The following is a 14805-nucleotide window of genomic DNA, read 5'->3' on the forward strand; positions in this document are numbered from 1 at the left end:
AAAAAATATACACATACATATGTGCTTGAGTGTTCACGGATTATCCCTGGAAGTGCAAGAAAAGCAAAGCTGTCCTTGGGGAGGGGAGCTGGGGCCAAAGCGAGACTTCCTTTTTACTGCTTATCCTTCTGTACATTTTGAATTTTATACCTTGTATATGCCTTTCATATTCAAAAATTAAGAAAAATATTTAAAAACCCATTCTTCATAATTTACCCTCTCAGCCCCTTCTTTCTCTTTGAGGAAGGAAATGCTCTCTCCCCAGGTTTCCTACATTTCTGTGGACTACAGGACACTCTATGCTGAGGTTGCTGGGTCAGAAGTTAGGAAAAGATCTGGGCTTGGGAAGGCAGCACCGGGCCTGGTGAGTGAGGGCGTGGGGTAGAGGGGTACAGGGGCTTTATGGTCAAATGCCCTGAGCCATGAGAGTGTGGGGGGGGGATGCTGAAGGAGAGGGACCAGCTGGAGGACTGGACACCTGGATCCCGTCCACCTCCCTGTCAGCCAGGCAAATCCCTCCTCCTTTCTGGCCATGCTGGGGCTGGACTTACGGTGGCCTCTGAAACTCCTTCAGGATCAAGAGTCACTGAGAGCTAGAGACTGAAGTGTAGCGGGAGGCCCAGGGCATCAGTTAGATCCAGAAGCTCATCCCAGAACAAGCAGGAAAGTGGCAAGAAGAGGGAGGCTGAGTGTTGAGGCCAGCAGGGAGAAGGAGGACAGGACACCAATCAGCTAGGAGCACGGGAGGCAGAAGCAGGGAAGGAGAGGATCCTAAGAGAGATCAAAACACGGAGGAGGGAGGCGGCAGTAAATGAAGGGTGAGGAGGGAGGCCTTGGGCCAGTCCCAGGATGGGGAGCCTGAGAAGAGGCGTGATGAAGGATGGCTGTGAATCTGGGCCCAGTGGCAGGACATACACTGCAAGGGTCAGAGGCAAGACAAGCCCCGCCTGGGGATGTGCCCCAGACTTGCCCACGGACTAAGACTGAGAATGCTGCTGTCCACAATGACCTCGATGCCACAGATTGCCCCCTTCGGAAAACTGCCAAAACACCTGACATCCCATAATGTCCTGAGGAGCCCCTGAGATGTCCAGTGGGGTGAGACTTTGGCCCAGGCTTGTAGCCTCTAGGAGATAAACGGCCCTTTATCTCCCCCTGCCTCTACATGCTCTTCCCTTCTCCTAGACCACCCTTCCTATACACTTAGCAAACTCCTATTCATCCTCTAAGTCTCAGCTTAGATATCACCTCCTCCAGGAAGCCTTCCTTCACACTCCCAGATGGGGTGTGCATGGCTCACGGTACACCTGGAGCTGCCTCCCTCACTGCATTCCTCTCCATATGCTCTAACTGCCCTTGAAAAACCTGTGAACCATGAAGTTAGGGACGCTATGTGCCCCCAGCCCCAGCAGAAAGCCTGAGTATAGGACGTGCCCTCTGAACATCTGCTGGATGAATGTTGAAGAGCTGGGGCAGCAGTGATCCACGACCTACTCAAGGAAGCCAGCCAAGCCAGCAGCAGGGATCCAAGCGGCAGCTTCTGGAAGTTATATATGGGGACCAGAAGTGGCTTAGATCATTAGGCTCATGACGGAAGACTGCTAAATCCTCTAAAGGGTGCAATAATACTTATAAGGACTTCCAAAAATTCCAGATTTTTTTTTCTACTCTTGGCTTAGCTGCAGCTTCAGGATACATGCCTCTTATTCAAACAGCTCTCCCTCAGGCCCCACATCCTCGTGTCTGGACGACAGGGGCATTTGCTGACCAGGCTTCCAGCTGTCCTTTCCTATCATCCTCATCAGCCATTAGCCAAGGTTCTCACTGCTCTCGACACAGCATCCTGAGAAGTCTGCCAGCTACACGGTCTCTGTGGAGCTTTTAGTGACCTTGAGGATGATTTTTAAGTGTCAAAGAATTTATTCAGAGATTACTTGGGTTTTAAAAATTGATATTCAATTTATTGAATTACACATTAAAAACTTAGTTCTTTAAGTATTTGGGTTCTCCCTGCAGATCTTATGCCGTAGGTTGGTAAGTTTATCAAATGTTGAAAGTCACTTTAAGAAGTGGTTGAATTTATAAGTTTTGTCAACAACACACCTTTAAACATTATAAACTGCGTTTATAAGTTCAATTTTCTTTTTAAGAACTTGAGTAATCTGACTGATGAATAAATCTTTCACGCACTTCAAATAATTCTTAGAATTCTAATAAATTAAATTTATAATTAATGTTCCAATACTGCATATAAACTCGGTAAGATTTCCAACCTGGGATACAGTTGGGGCATGAGGCCTAGAGCTGCAGACAGACAGGGCAGGTTTTCTTAGGACTTACCTGACAGGCTGAGCATCTATGAATGGCTATGATATCATGGAGTCCAAAATTCAAGAAGGGTGGCCCCGAGGCTGCAGCCAGGTTTAAGTCTTATCTCTATCTTCTCAAAGAAATCTGTCATCCCCACTTAACACAGTTACATCATTGGACTGGCGTCTGCATTTCTTTGGTTTTTAAGTTATTTGCGTGTTTTTCTGTCTAGCTCTAAAGACCATTGGCTTTGTTGGGAATTTGCGTCCTTTTCATTTTCCGGCAGAGTTCCGACTTTTCTGTGTAGGACTATACATTTCAATGACCACGTCACTGGATTCTGGGTCACCCCAGCTGTGCCTAAGTCACATAACACAAGATGGCCTTTCCCACGACAGACCTAACCCTCTGCTGGCGTTTTGGAAACATACCTTCAATCTTGGTCTTGAAGTGACGGTACCTGTTGAGGATCTCCACTTGCTTCTTCCAGTCAAACTCATTTCTCCAGTAGGACACGACTTTCTTCAGATACTTGGAGTTGAACCCGTAGTGGAAGCAGCTGTCCTCCAACGACGGGGTAAAGCGGGTCTTATCAATCCTCTGGTGTAAGTCCTGCAGAGAAGTGCGCCCCGTGGAGGGTGGGGGGATGGGGGGGAGACAAGCAAACCCTGAAGCCACAGACCCTGCACTATAGTAGGTCAAGGCCAAGTTTCAGGGCAGAGGGTGGAAGGCGGGCAGGCAGATCTGTGCTCTCGGCTTGTCAGGTTTATGCCCGGGACACCTCATTGCTTCCCCCAACCCTGGCTATTCCCAAAGCTTGTGTGTTCAGGCTTACTTCTCATCTTGAAGTTTTTAAATGTATGAACAACATTCACTTTTAATTTACCGAGGTTTATATACAGCAGGGGTCGGCAAAAGGATAGTAAATAATTTAGGCTTTACTGGCCAAAACAGCTCACTCTGCTCATGGGGTGCAGCCCTAGACAACACGGAGATGGATGCACGTGGCTGTGTCCCAATAAAACTTTATTTATGGACACTGAAAATGGAATGTCATCTAATTTTCATGGGTCACAAAATACTATTCTTTTGATTTTTTTTTTCCCCAACCATTTAAAAATATAAGAAGCATTCTTAGCAATGTGGGCTATATGAAAACAGGTTGCAGGCAAGGTTTGGGCCATAGTTTGCCAGCCCCTGATATATAGCATTGAGTGACACACTCTCATTTGGGATAAAAATTATAGGCCAGGAGAGCGGGTGCAAATCTATAGGGCATGTGCCAGAGTAAAGGACCGACCCCCACTGGGGGACGTCCTGCTCTGCTCACAGAGTCTCTCCTGTGTCACGCTTCCCAGTGCTTCTTCTAAGGACTTCAGTCATCCCAAACAGTTAAGAAATCTTAGAATCCTACGGGAGCGAGCAACCCTTGGGCTCAGCCTCTGCAGTACAAAGTAAGGCCCCAGCAAATCCTACGAAGGGAGCATCAGCCTCATTTCTCTTGGGGCAGCCCAGCTTCTACTTTTTAATCCTCTCCTCCTCAGAGCACTCACGCCTTTTTATTGGTGCCTTTTATGGCCTTTATCCCTATTAATCACATCCCTTTTCTTCCCTATTGAGCTATGAGCTATTTGAGAGAACGGTTTCTCTCTCCTTCCAAGCTCCTAACAGAGTGAAAGAAATCATGACCAGGGACATTCCAGGCCCCAGCCACCCTCCTGGCCTGCTCAAGCCTTCCAGGCAGCTGCCCTCTCCAATCCCCCACCCCATTATTTTCTTCCCTCCTCTAGTCCTGGGTGGGCTGAGGGCAGCGGCTTTGGAGGTATGCAGACTGAGTTCCAATCCTTGTGTCACCTTGGACAGATTGTTATACATCTCCAAGCCTCAGTCTCTACATCTGTAAAATGGGGACATTTGTCCTCACCTACAGGATTCCCACAGCGACTGGACGTGGTCATCAGTGGCTGGATGCCCAGCAGGTGCTTAACCCACGCTGGCCTCTGCCTTCCTGAAACTACAGGTTTTGTGCCAGCACTGCCTTGGTTTTCACTCAGGTCTCCACCCAGCTCCTGGCAGGACCTGCTTGCTTTTCCCCGTAGGCTCACTGCCAAGGTTTCAGGTGGGGCACAAGTTGCTGAGAACCACCAATGTCTGTGACCTCTGATGCCCTTAAATGTGTCTAGCTGCATCCCTCTCCTGCCGGGGGCTGCTGGGCTCTTGGGGAGGGGAAGGGCCTAGAAGGAATGGGGTGGGGGAGCTGGGAACTCTGCTCTGGAGCAATGGGTGCCTACTCAGGGGGGGGAAAGACTAAAATCACTCCAAAGGGGGGGCGACTCTCCCAGCTCCCAGCCCCTTCCGCCCCAGCCCTGCCCAGGGGAAGATGCCTTACGTTGACCTCCTCGGCCACTATCTCCACCGTGAAAGGGCGGATGCTGTCGTCCTCCCTGGCTGAGGGCTTCGGTCCTGGCCCCCACCACCCGTCTTCCAGCGGCAGGGTCTCCTCCTTGTCCCGGGACATGAACCGGTAGATGGCATAGGCCAGCATGAAGGTCAGGAAGATCTCCAGCCACATGATTCCTGCAAGGGGCGGGGAGACCCATCAGCCTCAAAGCCCCACCCGGCAGGCTCCCCCCCGCCCCAACCCTGCTGCTTCTAGCCCACCCAACCCATGGTTTTATTTATTCTTGAAGTAAAAAAATTAAATAAGCATAGTACAGGAACTATAGAAAAAGCCAACATCACCCCTGACCCTCCTGCACTAGTTTGAACCACTGTGGACCCCAGAAAAGCCAAGTTCTTTACTCCTCGCTCAATATTGCTGGGTGGGAGCTTATTTAAAAAAATATTTTTGAGACACGTCTTCACACACATACAGTCCATACATGGTGTACAATCAATGGCTCACGATATCATCACATAGTTGTGTCCTCATCACCGATGATCATTTTTTTGAACATCTGCATCACTCCAGAAAAAGAAATAAAAAAGAAAAAACTCATACAACCCATTCCCCTTACCCCTCCCTCTCACTGACCACTAGTATTTTCATCTACCCAATTTCTTTTACCCATTGTCACGCCTGTTATTTATTTTATTTTTATCCACATTTTTTTACTCATCTGCCCATCCCCTGGATAAAAGGTGCATCAGACACAAGGTTTTCACAATCACATGGTCACATTGTAAAAGCTATATAGTTATACAACTGTCTTCAAGAATCAAGGCTACTGGAACACAATTCAGCTGTTTCAGGTACTTCCCTACAACCGCCCCAATACCCCATAAACTAAAAAGGGGATATCTATATAATGCACAAGAACAACCTCCAGGAAAACCTCTCAACTCTGTTTGAAATCTCAGTCACTGAAATTTTATTTTGGCTCATTTCTCTCTTGCCCGTTTTTTTGGTCAAGAAGCCTTTCTCAGTCCCATGATGCTGGGTCCCAGCTCATCCCGGGAGTTCTGTCCCACATTGTCAGTGAGATTTACATCCCTGGGAGTCATGTCCCACGTAGTGGGGAGAGCAGTGAGTTCACCTGCCAAGTTAGCTTAGAGAGAGAGGCCACACCTGAGCAACAAAAGAGGTTCTCTGGGGGTGACTTTTAGGCCTAATTTTAAGTAGCCTATCCTTTGCAGGAATAAGTTTCATAGGTGTGAACCCCAAGATCGAGGGCTTGGCCTATTGATTTGGTTGTCCCTACTGCTTGCGAGAGTAGCAGGAATTCTCCAAGTGGGATACTTGAATTTTTCTCCCTTTCTCCCTATTCCCCCAAAGGGACTCTGAAAAATTCTTTTTTATTTTCTGCCCAAATTACTCTGGGATATATTGGAGCATTACACTAACTGGACAAACCAACAAAATCTCACACCCTATTCAAGATTCCATGTACTAATGGTGTCCAGTTAGCCATACAAGTTACATTAGGTAATATGCTACCCAAAATATAAATTTAGCACCAAATAAACATCTCTCTTTGGTCTCTCACAGAAGTTGAAGTTTTAAAATATGAAAGATATGATCCTTTATCCTGTATTCTGATCTATGTTAGTCCTATCCCAATCAGCTGCATTCATATTTCTAGTCAAAGTCTCATCCCTTTGTCAACTTTTTCAACAGTTTCTTTACGGGGTACTGCTGATTTTCATAGCTTCAGAGATCTACCTCTGAGTCTCAGTTGTCACACAAATACCTAAAATTTCTGGGAACGACCAGGTTACATACAAACAGCTCAGTACCTCAGAATTTAGAAATAGGTTACAACTTCTGCATTTATGTGACTGCTGTAAGAGCTTACAATCTAGGACCCTTTACAGTAGGCCCCAACCTGATAACCTATGCTCTCGATTTCCGTTCATCGAGTATTTATATTATAGTTAGTCCATGTGAGTGAGGCATGATAATATTTGTCTTTATCTTTCTGACATTTCATCCAACATACAGTCCTTAAGGTTCATTCCTCTAGTTGCATACCTCACAACTTCATTCCTTCTTGCAGCTGCTCAGTGTACACCACAGTTCCCCCTTCCATTCCTCAGTCCTTGTGCCCTTAGGCCATCTCCATCCATTGTGGGTCAGGAGCACTGCTGCCATAACACCAGTGTGCAAATGTTCATTTCTGGCCCCACACTCAGCTCCTCCAGGTATATACTGAGCCACAGCATATCAGGATCATATGACAACCCCACCCCTAGCCTCCTGTGGAATCACCACACTGCCCTCCAAGGGGCTGCACCTCTCATTTTCCTACCAACAGTGAATAGGTACATCTCTTTCTCTACGTTTTCTCTAGCACTTATTTCTCTCTATTCTTTTTTTTTAAATTATAAAACCAAACAACATACAAACACAAACATTCTTAACATATGAACATTCCATACTTGGCGTGCAATCAATGACTCACAATATCATCCAATAGTTGTATGTTCATTACCATGATCATTTCTTAGAATATTTCTATCACTCCAGAAAAAAAAATGAAAAGAAAAAAGAAAAAAACTCATACATACCATACCCCTGAACTCTTTCTCTCACTGATCACTAGTATTCCCCTCTACCTAATTTATTTTAACATTTGTTCCCCTTATTTTATTTATTTTTAATCCATATTTTTTACTCATCTGTCCAAACCATAGATAAAAGGAGCATCAGAACAAGGTTTCCACAATCACACAGTCACATCATGAAAGCTATATCATTATACAATCATCTTAAAGAAACATGGCTACTGGAACACAGCTCTACAGTTTCAGGTACTTCCTCTTGCCTCTCTAATATACCTTCAACTAAAAAGGGGAAATTTATATAATGCGTAAAAATAACCTCCAGGGTAACCTCTTGACTATGTTTGAAATCTCTCAGTCACTAACACTTTGTCTCATAACTCTCTTCCCCCTTTCAGTCGAGAAGGTTTCCTCAATCCCTTGATGCTGAGGCTCAGCTCATACTAGGATTTCTGTCCCACGTTGCCAGGGAAGTTTATACCCCTGGGAGTCATGTCCCACATAGAGTGGGGGTGGGTGGTGAGTTTGCTTGTTGTGTTGGCTGAGAGACAGGCCACATCTGAGCAACAAAAGAGGTTCTTTGGGGGTAACTCTTAGGCCTAATTTTAGGTAGGTTTAGCCTATCCTTTGTGGGGATAAGTTTCATATGAACTAATCCCAGGATTGAGGGCTGGCCTATTGATTTAGTTGTTCCCACTGCCTGCAAAAATGTCAGGCCTTCTCCCAATGGGGAAGTTGAATTTTCCCCCTTTCTTGCCATTCCCCCAAGGGGACTTTGCAAATACTTTTTTATTCACTGTTCAGATCACTCTGGGATTTATTGGGGTATCACTCTAGACAAACCTACAAAATCTCATACCCTATTCAAGGTTCCAGGTATTTATGGTGTTCAATTAAGCTGTCCATATAAGTTATATTAGGAAATGCACTAGTCAAAATATAAATTTTGTACTAAAATAAACATTTTTTTGCTTTAGTCTCACACATAAGTTAGTTTTAAAATATGAATTACCATGTATTTTCAACACCCTCCAATACTGACATTCCTTTGTTCTTCCTCATGCAAAAAACATGTTTTAATTTGAACATGTAGTCACTATCATTGTACACTCTAGGCATTCTTAGATAATACCATCTCAGTCTTTATCGCATATCTTTCCTCCTGGTTTCATTTGTGCCCCCAGCCCTCCTCCATTATTCTCACATTCAGCTTCATTCAGTGTACTAACATTATTGTGCTACAATTAGGTAGTATTGAGTATCCATTTCTGAATTTTTACAATCAGTCCTGTTTCACAGTCTGTATCTTTTCAGCTCCAATTACCCAGTATCTACCCTGTTTCTATCTCCTGATGGTCTCTGTTCTTAACTGAAACTCTCCAAGTTCATTCATTAATGGTAGTTTATATCAGTGAGACCGTACAGTATTTGCCCTTTTGTTTCTGGCTAATCTCAATCAGGATAATGTCCTCAAGGTCCATCCACGTTGTTACATGCTTCATGACTTTAGTCTGTCTTACAGCTGTGTAATATTCGATCGTATGTTTATACCACAGCTTGTTTAGCCACTCATCTGTTGATGGACACTTGGGCTGTTTTCATCTCTTGGCAATTGTAAATAATGCTGTTCTAAACATTGGTGTGCAAATGTCTGTTTGTGTCCTTGCTCTCATGTCTTCTGAATAGATAACGAGCAATGGTATTGCTGGATCATATGGTAATTTTATACTTAGCTTCCTGAGGAACCGCCAAACTGCCTTCCACAGCGGTTGTACCATTTTACATTCCCACCAACAGTAGATAAGTGTGCTTCTTTCTCCACATCTGAAATGATCATGAGGTTTTTCTGCTTTGATTTGTTGATATGGCATTATTACATTAATTAACTTTCTTATGTTGAACCACCCTCACATACCTGGGATGAATCCTACTTGGTCATGGTGTATAATTCTTTTAATGTACTGCTGGATTCTATTTGCATGAATTTTGTAGAGGATTTTTGCATGTTTTGTATATTCGTTAGAGAGATTGGTCTGTAATTTCCTTTTCTTGTAGTATCTTTGTCTGGCTTTGGTATGAGGGCGATATTGGCTTTAAAGAAAGAGTTACGTAGCCATCCCTCCTCTTCAATTTTTTGACATTTTTGAGCAAGATTGGTACTAATCCTTTCTTGAATATTTGGTAGAATTCACATGTGAAGCCATCTGGTCCTGGACTTTTCTTTTTGGGGAGTTTCTTAAGGACTGATTCCATTTCTTTACTTGTGATTGGTTTGCTGAGGTCGTCTATTCCTTCTTGAGTCAATGTTGGTTGTTCATGCCTTTCTATGAAGTTGTCCATTTCATCTACTTTGTCTAGTTTATTAGCATAAAGTTGTTCATAATGTCTTCTCATTAGCTCCTTTATTTCTGCAGGGTCAGTGGTTATGTCTCCTCTTCCATTTCTGATTTTATTTATTTGCATCCTCTCTCTTCTTCTTTTTGTCAACTTTGCTAAGGGTCCATCGATCTCACTGATTTTCTCATAGAACCAACTTATGGTTTTACTGATTTTCTCTATTGTTTTCATGTTCTCAATTTCATTTATTTCTGCTCTAATCTTCGTTATTTCTTTCCTTTTGCTTGCTTTGGGGTTAGTTTGCTGTTCTTTCTCTAGTTCTTCCAAGTGAACAGTTAATTCCTCAATTTTTGCTCTTTCTTCTTTTATCGATATAGGCATTTAGGGCAATAAATTTCCCTCTTAGCACTGCCTTTGCTGCATCCCATAAATTTTGAAATGTTACATTTTCATTTTCTTTTACCTTGAGATATTTACTGATTTTTCTTGTAATTTCTTCCTTGACCCACTGATTGTTTAAGAGTGTGTTGTTGAGCCTCCATATGTTTGTGAATTTTCTGGCCCTCTGCCTGTTATTGATTTCCAACTTCATTCTTTTATGATCCAAGAAAGTGCTCTGTACAATTTCAATCTCTTTAAATTTATTGAGACTTGCTTTGTGACCCAGCATATGGTCTATCCTTGAGGATGACCCATGAGCACTTGAGAAAAAGGTGTATCCTGTACTGTGGGGTATAATGGTCTATAAATGTCTGTTAATTGTAGTTTGTTTATTGTTATTCAAATTGTTTTTTTTAATTGATCATCTGTCTAGATGTTCTGTCCTGTGCTGGTTTGAAATGATTCGTGTACCCTAGAAAAGCCATGATTTAATCCTAGGCAATCTAGTGGGAGCAACCATTTCTCTTAATCCCTATTCTGTACTATAGGTTGGAAACTTGATTGGGTTATCTCCATGGAGATATGACCCAATCAATGCGGGTATTAAACTTGATTAGATAGAGACATGTCTCCACCCATTTTATGTGGGTCTTGATTAGTTTACTGGAATCCTATAAAAGAGGAAACATTTTGGAGGAAGGAGGAGATTCAGAGAGAGTAGAGCAGAACGACATAGCCACGAGAAGCAGAAAGTCCACCAGCCAGTGACCTTTGGAGATGAAGAAGGAAACTGCCTCCTGGGGAGTTTCATGAAACAGGAAGCCAGGAAAGAAGCTAGCAGATGATGCCGTGTTTGCTACATGCCTTTCCAGATGAGAGAGAAAGGCTGACTGTGTTTGTCATGTGCCTTCTCACTTGAGAGAGAAACTCTGAACTTTATCGGCCTTCTTGAACCAAGGTATCTTTCCCTGGATGCCTTAGATCGAACATTTCTATAGACTTGTTTTAATTGGGACATTTTCTCAGCCTTAGAATTGTAAACTAGCAACCTATTAAATCCCCCTTTTAAAAAGTCATTTCATTTCTGGTATACTGCATTCTGGCAGCTAGGAAACTAGAACATGTCCATGGATGAGAATGGGGAATTGAAGTCTCCAACTATTATGGTAGATGTGTCTATTTCTCTTTTCAGTGTTTGTCTCATGTATTTTGGAGCACTCTGACTCAGTGCATAAATATTTATAATTGCTGTGTCTTCTTGTTGAATTGTTCCTTTTATTAATACATAGTGCCCTTCTTTGTCTCTTAATTGTTTTACATTTGAAGTCTAATTTGTTGGATATTAATATAGCTACTCCTGATCTTTTCTGATTCTTGTTTGCATAAAGTATCTTTTCCCAACCTTTCACTTTCAACCTATGTTTGTCCTTGTGTCTAAAATGCATCTTCTGTAGACAGTATATAGATGGTTCTGTTTTTTAACCCATTCTGCCAGTCTATGTCTTTTGATTGGCAGGGTTAATCCATTAGTGTTATTACTGTAAGGGCAGTACTTTCTTCTACCATTTTGCCTTTTGGGTTCTATATGTCATATCTAATTTTTCTTCTTTTTACCTTTACTGATAGTCTTCATTTCTACACTCTTCTCCACACCTCTCCCTCTTGTCTTTTCCTACCTGCCTCTAGTGCTCCCTTTAGTATTTCTTGCAGAGTTGGTCTTTTGGTCACAAATTCTCTCAGTGATTTTTTGTCTGAAAATGTTTTAATTTCCCCCTCATTTTTGAAGGGCAATTTTGCCGGATATAGAATTCTTGGTTGGCAGTTTTTCTCTTTTAGAATCTTAAATATATCATACCATTGCCTTCTTGTCTCCATGGCTTCCTTTGAGAAATATACACATAGTCTTAACGAGCTTTCCTTTTGCTTTCTCTTGCTGCTTTCAAAATTCTCTTTGCCTTTGACATTTGACAATCTGATTAATATGTTTCTTGAAGTATGTCTATTTGGATGTATTCTGTTCTGGGTACACTGCACTTCTTGGACCTGTAATTTTATGTCTTTCATAAGAGATGGGAAGTTTTCAGTGACTATTTCCTGCATTAGTCTTTCTCTTCCTTTTCCCTTCTCTTCTCCTTCTGGGACACCCACAACATGTATATTCGTGTGCTTCATGTTGTCATCCAATTTCCTGAAACCATGCTCATATTTTTCCATTCTTTTCCTTATATTTTCTTTTGTGTGTCAGATTTCAGATGTCCAATCCTCTAGTTCACTAATTCTTTCTTTTCCTCCTCAAATCTATAGTTGTAGGTTTCCAATGTTGTTTTTTCCTTCATCTATTCTATTGGGTCTTTCATTCCCATAAGTTCTGCGATTTGTTCTTTCAAACTTTCAATTTCTTCTTTTTGTTCATCCAATGTCTTCCTTATATCGTTTCTCAACTCACTGATCTGAGTTTTGATGTGATTTTCTATGTCTGTTCCAACACCCTGAATTAGTTGTTTCGACTCCTGTATCTCATTTGAATTGGTTTGTTTCTTTGACTGGGCCCTGTCTTTGATTTTCCTAGCATGACTCATTATTTTTTGCTGGCATCTAGGCATTTAATTTCCTTAATTAGTTTATTATGGAGGTTGTTTTCACTCCTTTACCTATGGTTTTCTCGCTGGATGGCTTTGTTCTCTATCTGTTCTCTGATATCCAGTTCAACTTATTCTAGACCTCTAGCATAGGTTCAGTTTAACTGATCAGAATTTTTCAGTTCCTGTTTTTCTGTTTCTTGCCCTGCCCATATAAAGCCCTCACCCCCCTTTCTGAGAAGGTTCTCCTCAGATATTATAGATCCCAGTCAGATTTTCCCAGACTAGACAGGCTCATGTCTCTGGAGGAAAGGATCACCAGCATCAGTTTTTCCTTAAGGTGAAAACCAGCAGGTTGACAGACTTTCCTATGAAGACTTTAGACTCTGTACTTTTCCTGTCCTGCAAAGGATGTGACACTTATCTGCCTGTTGGTCCCACCAGCATAAAGTGATGTGGTACCTTCAACTTCAGCAGCCTCTTCCTGCCTGGGGCATGGTTGAGACAGAGGGGAGGTAATAGGATCGCTTTGATTCCTTCAGTTTTCCAGTCCTTGGGACCTGAATTCCTTGAAGGAGGGATTCCACTTGAGCTAGTCCCTATCTTTTTTTCTTGGGGAAGATACATGCTTTAGAGATTTAACTCCTTTTAATTGACTAATTACTTTGCCTCTCAGACAAGCTTATTTTGACTCTTGCCTGGGGCAATGCTGGAGCTGAGAGTGCTTCCAGTTCTATCTAATGAACTGTTGAGGTAATAATTAAAAAAACAGGCAAAAGCAAAAAAACCCTTTTCAGAGCCAGACCCCTGCTCCTTGGGTTTGTCAATCAAGAGCTTAAGTTGGTACCTGGCTCTATGTATCCACAGGCTCTGTATGCCCTCTTTCCTTGGGGTGCAGCCCTTTTCAAGTATTTTGTGCTGTTCAATTAAAAAAGACTCTGGTTTTGTTCTGCTTTTTTTTTTCTTCTTCTTTTTCTGTCAACCCTACCCCCCCTCTGCCAGGCAAAACTCCTAGTTCCTTTAGTGCTTATTCCAGATTTACCTGTGCTGGGGGCCTGTTTTCAGTAGTCAGAATTTGTTACTTAATTCTGCTATTGGAGCTTGGTTGAGCGAAACCCTTGTTGCTAGCAAAGTCTGTTTCTTTACCCCTTGGGGAGCCAGCCTGCCATGCCTGTGGGGGAGCGGCACCAGCCTCTGCGGCTTGGGGACTTACAATTCTGTGTGGGGTCTCAGCTGTTCCACCTGGTCCAGACTGGTGTAAGCTGCGTGTCTGGTCACTGATGTGGCACCAGCAGTTGTTCTGTATTGTTGTTGGCTACTTACCAGCTGCTCTGGAGGACGAACTAAATTCCCCATCTCACTATGCCACCATCTTGCCCTGCCTCCTTGGGTGGGATCTTTTCAATTAAGTTGTTTCCGTGGATATATGACCCACCCATTCACGGTAGAGTTGATTACTAGAGTCCTTTAAGATGGAATCATTTTGGAAAAAGCTTCAGAGCCCACAGAGCTGACAGAGCCCACACAATCAGAGACCTTTGGAGATGCAGAAGGAAAATGCCTGTGAAGAAGCTTTATGAAATGAGGAGAGAAAGCCAGCAGATGTAGCCAAGTGTCTTTCCAGCTGACAGAAATGTTCTGGATGGCATCAGCCTTTCCTGAATGAAAGTAACATCTTGTTGGAGCCTTAATTTGGACTTTTTATAGCCTTAGAATTGTAAACTTGCAACTTAATAAATCCCCCCTCTTTTGGCTTTTATAAAGGGGGAATTTAATAAATTGCAAGTTAATTATTTTTAGGCTGTGGAAATGTCCCAATTAAAGCAAGTCTATAGAAATGCCCAAACTAAGGCATATAAGGAAAGATACCTTGACTTAAGAAGGCTGCTGTGCTGGTTTGAAAGAATGTATGTACCCTTGAAAAGCCATGTTTTATTATTTTTATTTTTTTACATGGGCAGGCACTGGGAAACGAACCCGAGTCCTCGGGCTTGGCAGGCAAGCGTTCTTACCTGCTAAGCCACTGCGGCCCTGAAAAGCCATGTTTTAATCAAAATCCATCACATAAAGGCAGAATAATCCCTATACAATACTATATGTTTGAATCTGTAATTAGTTCATCTCCCTAATGATGTAACCCAATCAAGAGTGATTGTTAATTGTTAAACTGGATTAGGTGATGACATGTCTCCACCCA

General features: G+C 42.8%; 1 protein-coding gene across 1 annotated transcript in view; it reads right to left on the reverse strand.

Annotated features, from left to right (window-relative positions):
* EPHX1 (epoxide hydrolase 1) overlaps window positions 1-14805 on the reverse strand; it is a 47691-nt gene that overhangs the window by 16061 nt on the left and 16825 nt on the right. The window contains exons 2-3 of the mRNA XM_077168585.1: window positions 4700-4887; window positions 2742-2922 (exon numbers count right to left, since the gene is read on the reverse strand). Of these exons, the coding sequence (XP_077024700.1) occupies window positions 2742-2922; window positions 4700-4882 (364 nt within the window). The 5' untranslated portion in view covers window positions 4883-4887. The remainder of the gene's footprint in view (window positions 1-2741; window positions 2923-4699; window positions 4888-14805) is intronic.

Source organism: Tamandua tetradactyla, chromosome 7, assembly GCF_023851605.1.
Source record: "Tamandua tetradactyla isolate mTamTet1 chromosome 7, mTamTet1.pri, whole genome shotgun sequence".
Classification (NCBI taxonomy): domain Eukaryota; kingdom Metazoa; phylum Chordata; class Mammalia; order Pilosa; family Myrmecophagidae; genus Tamandua; species Tamandua tetradactyla.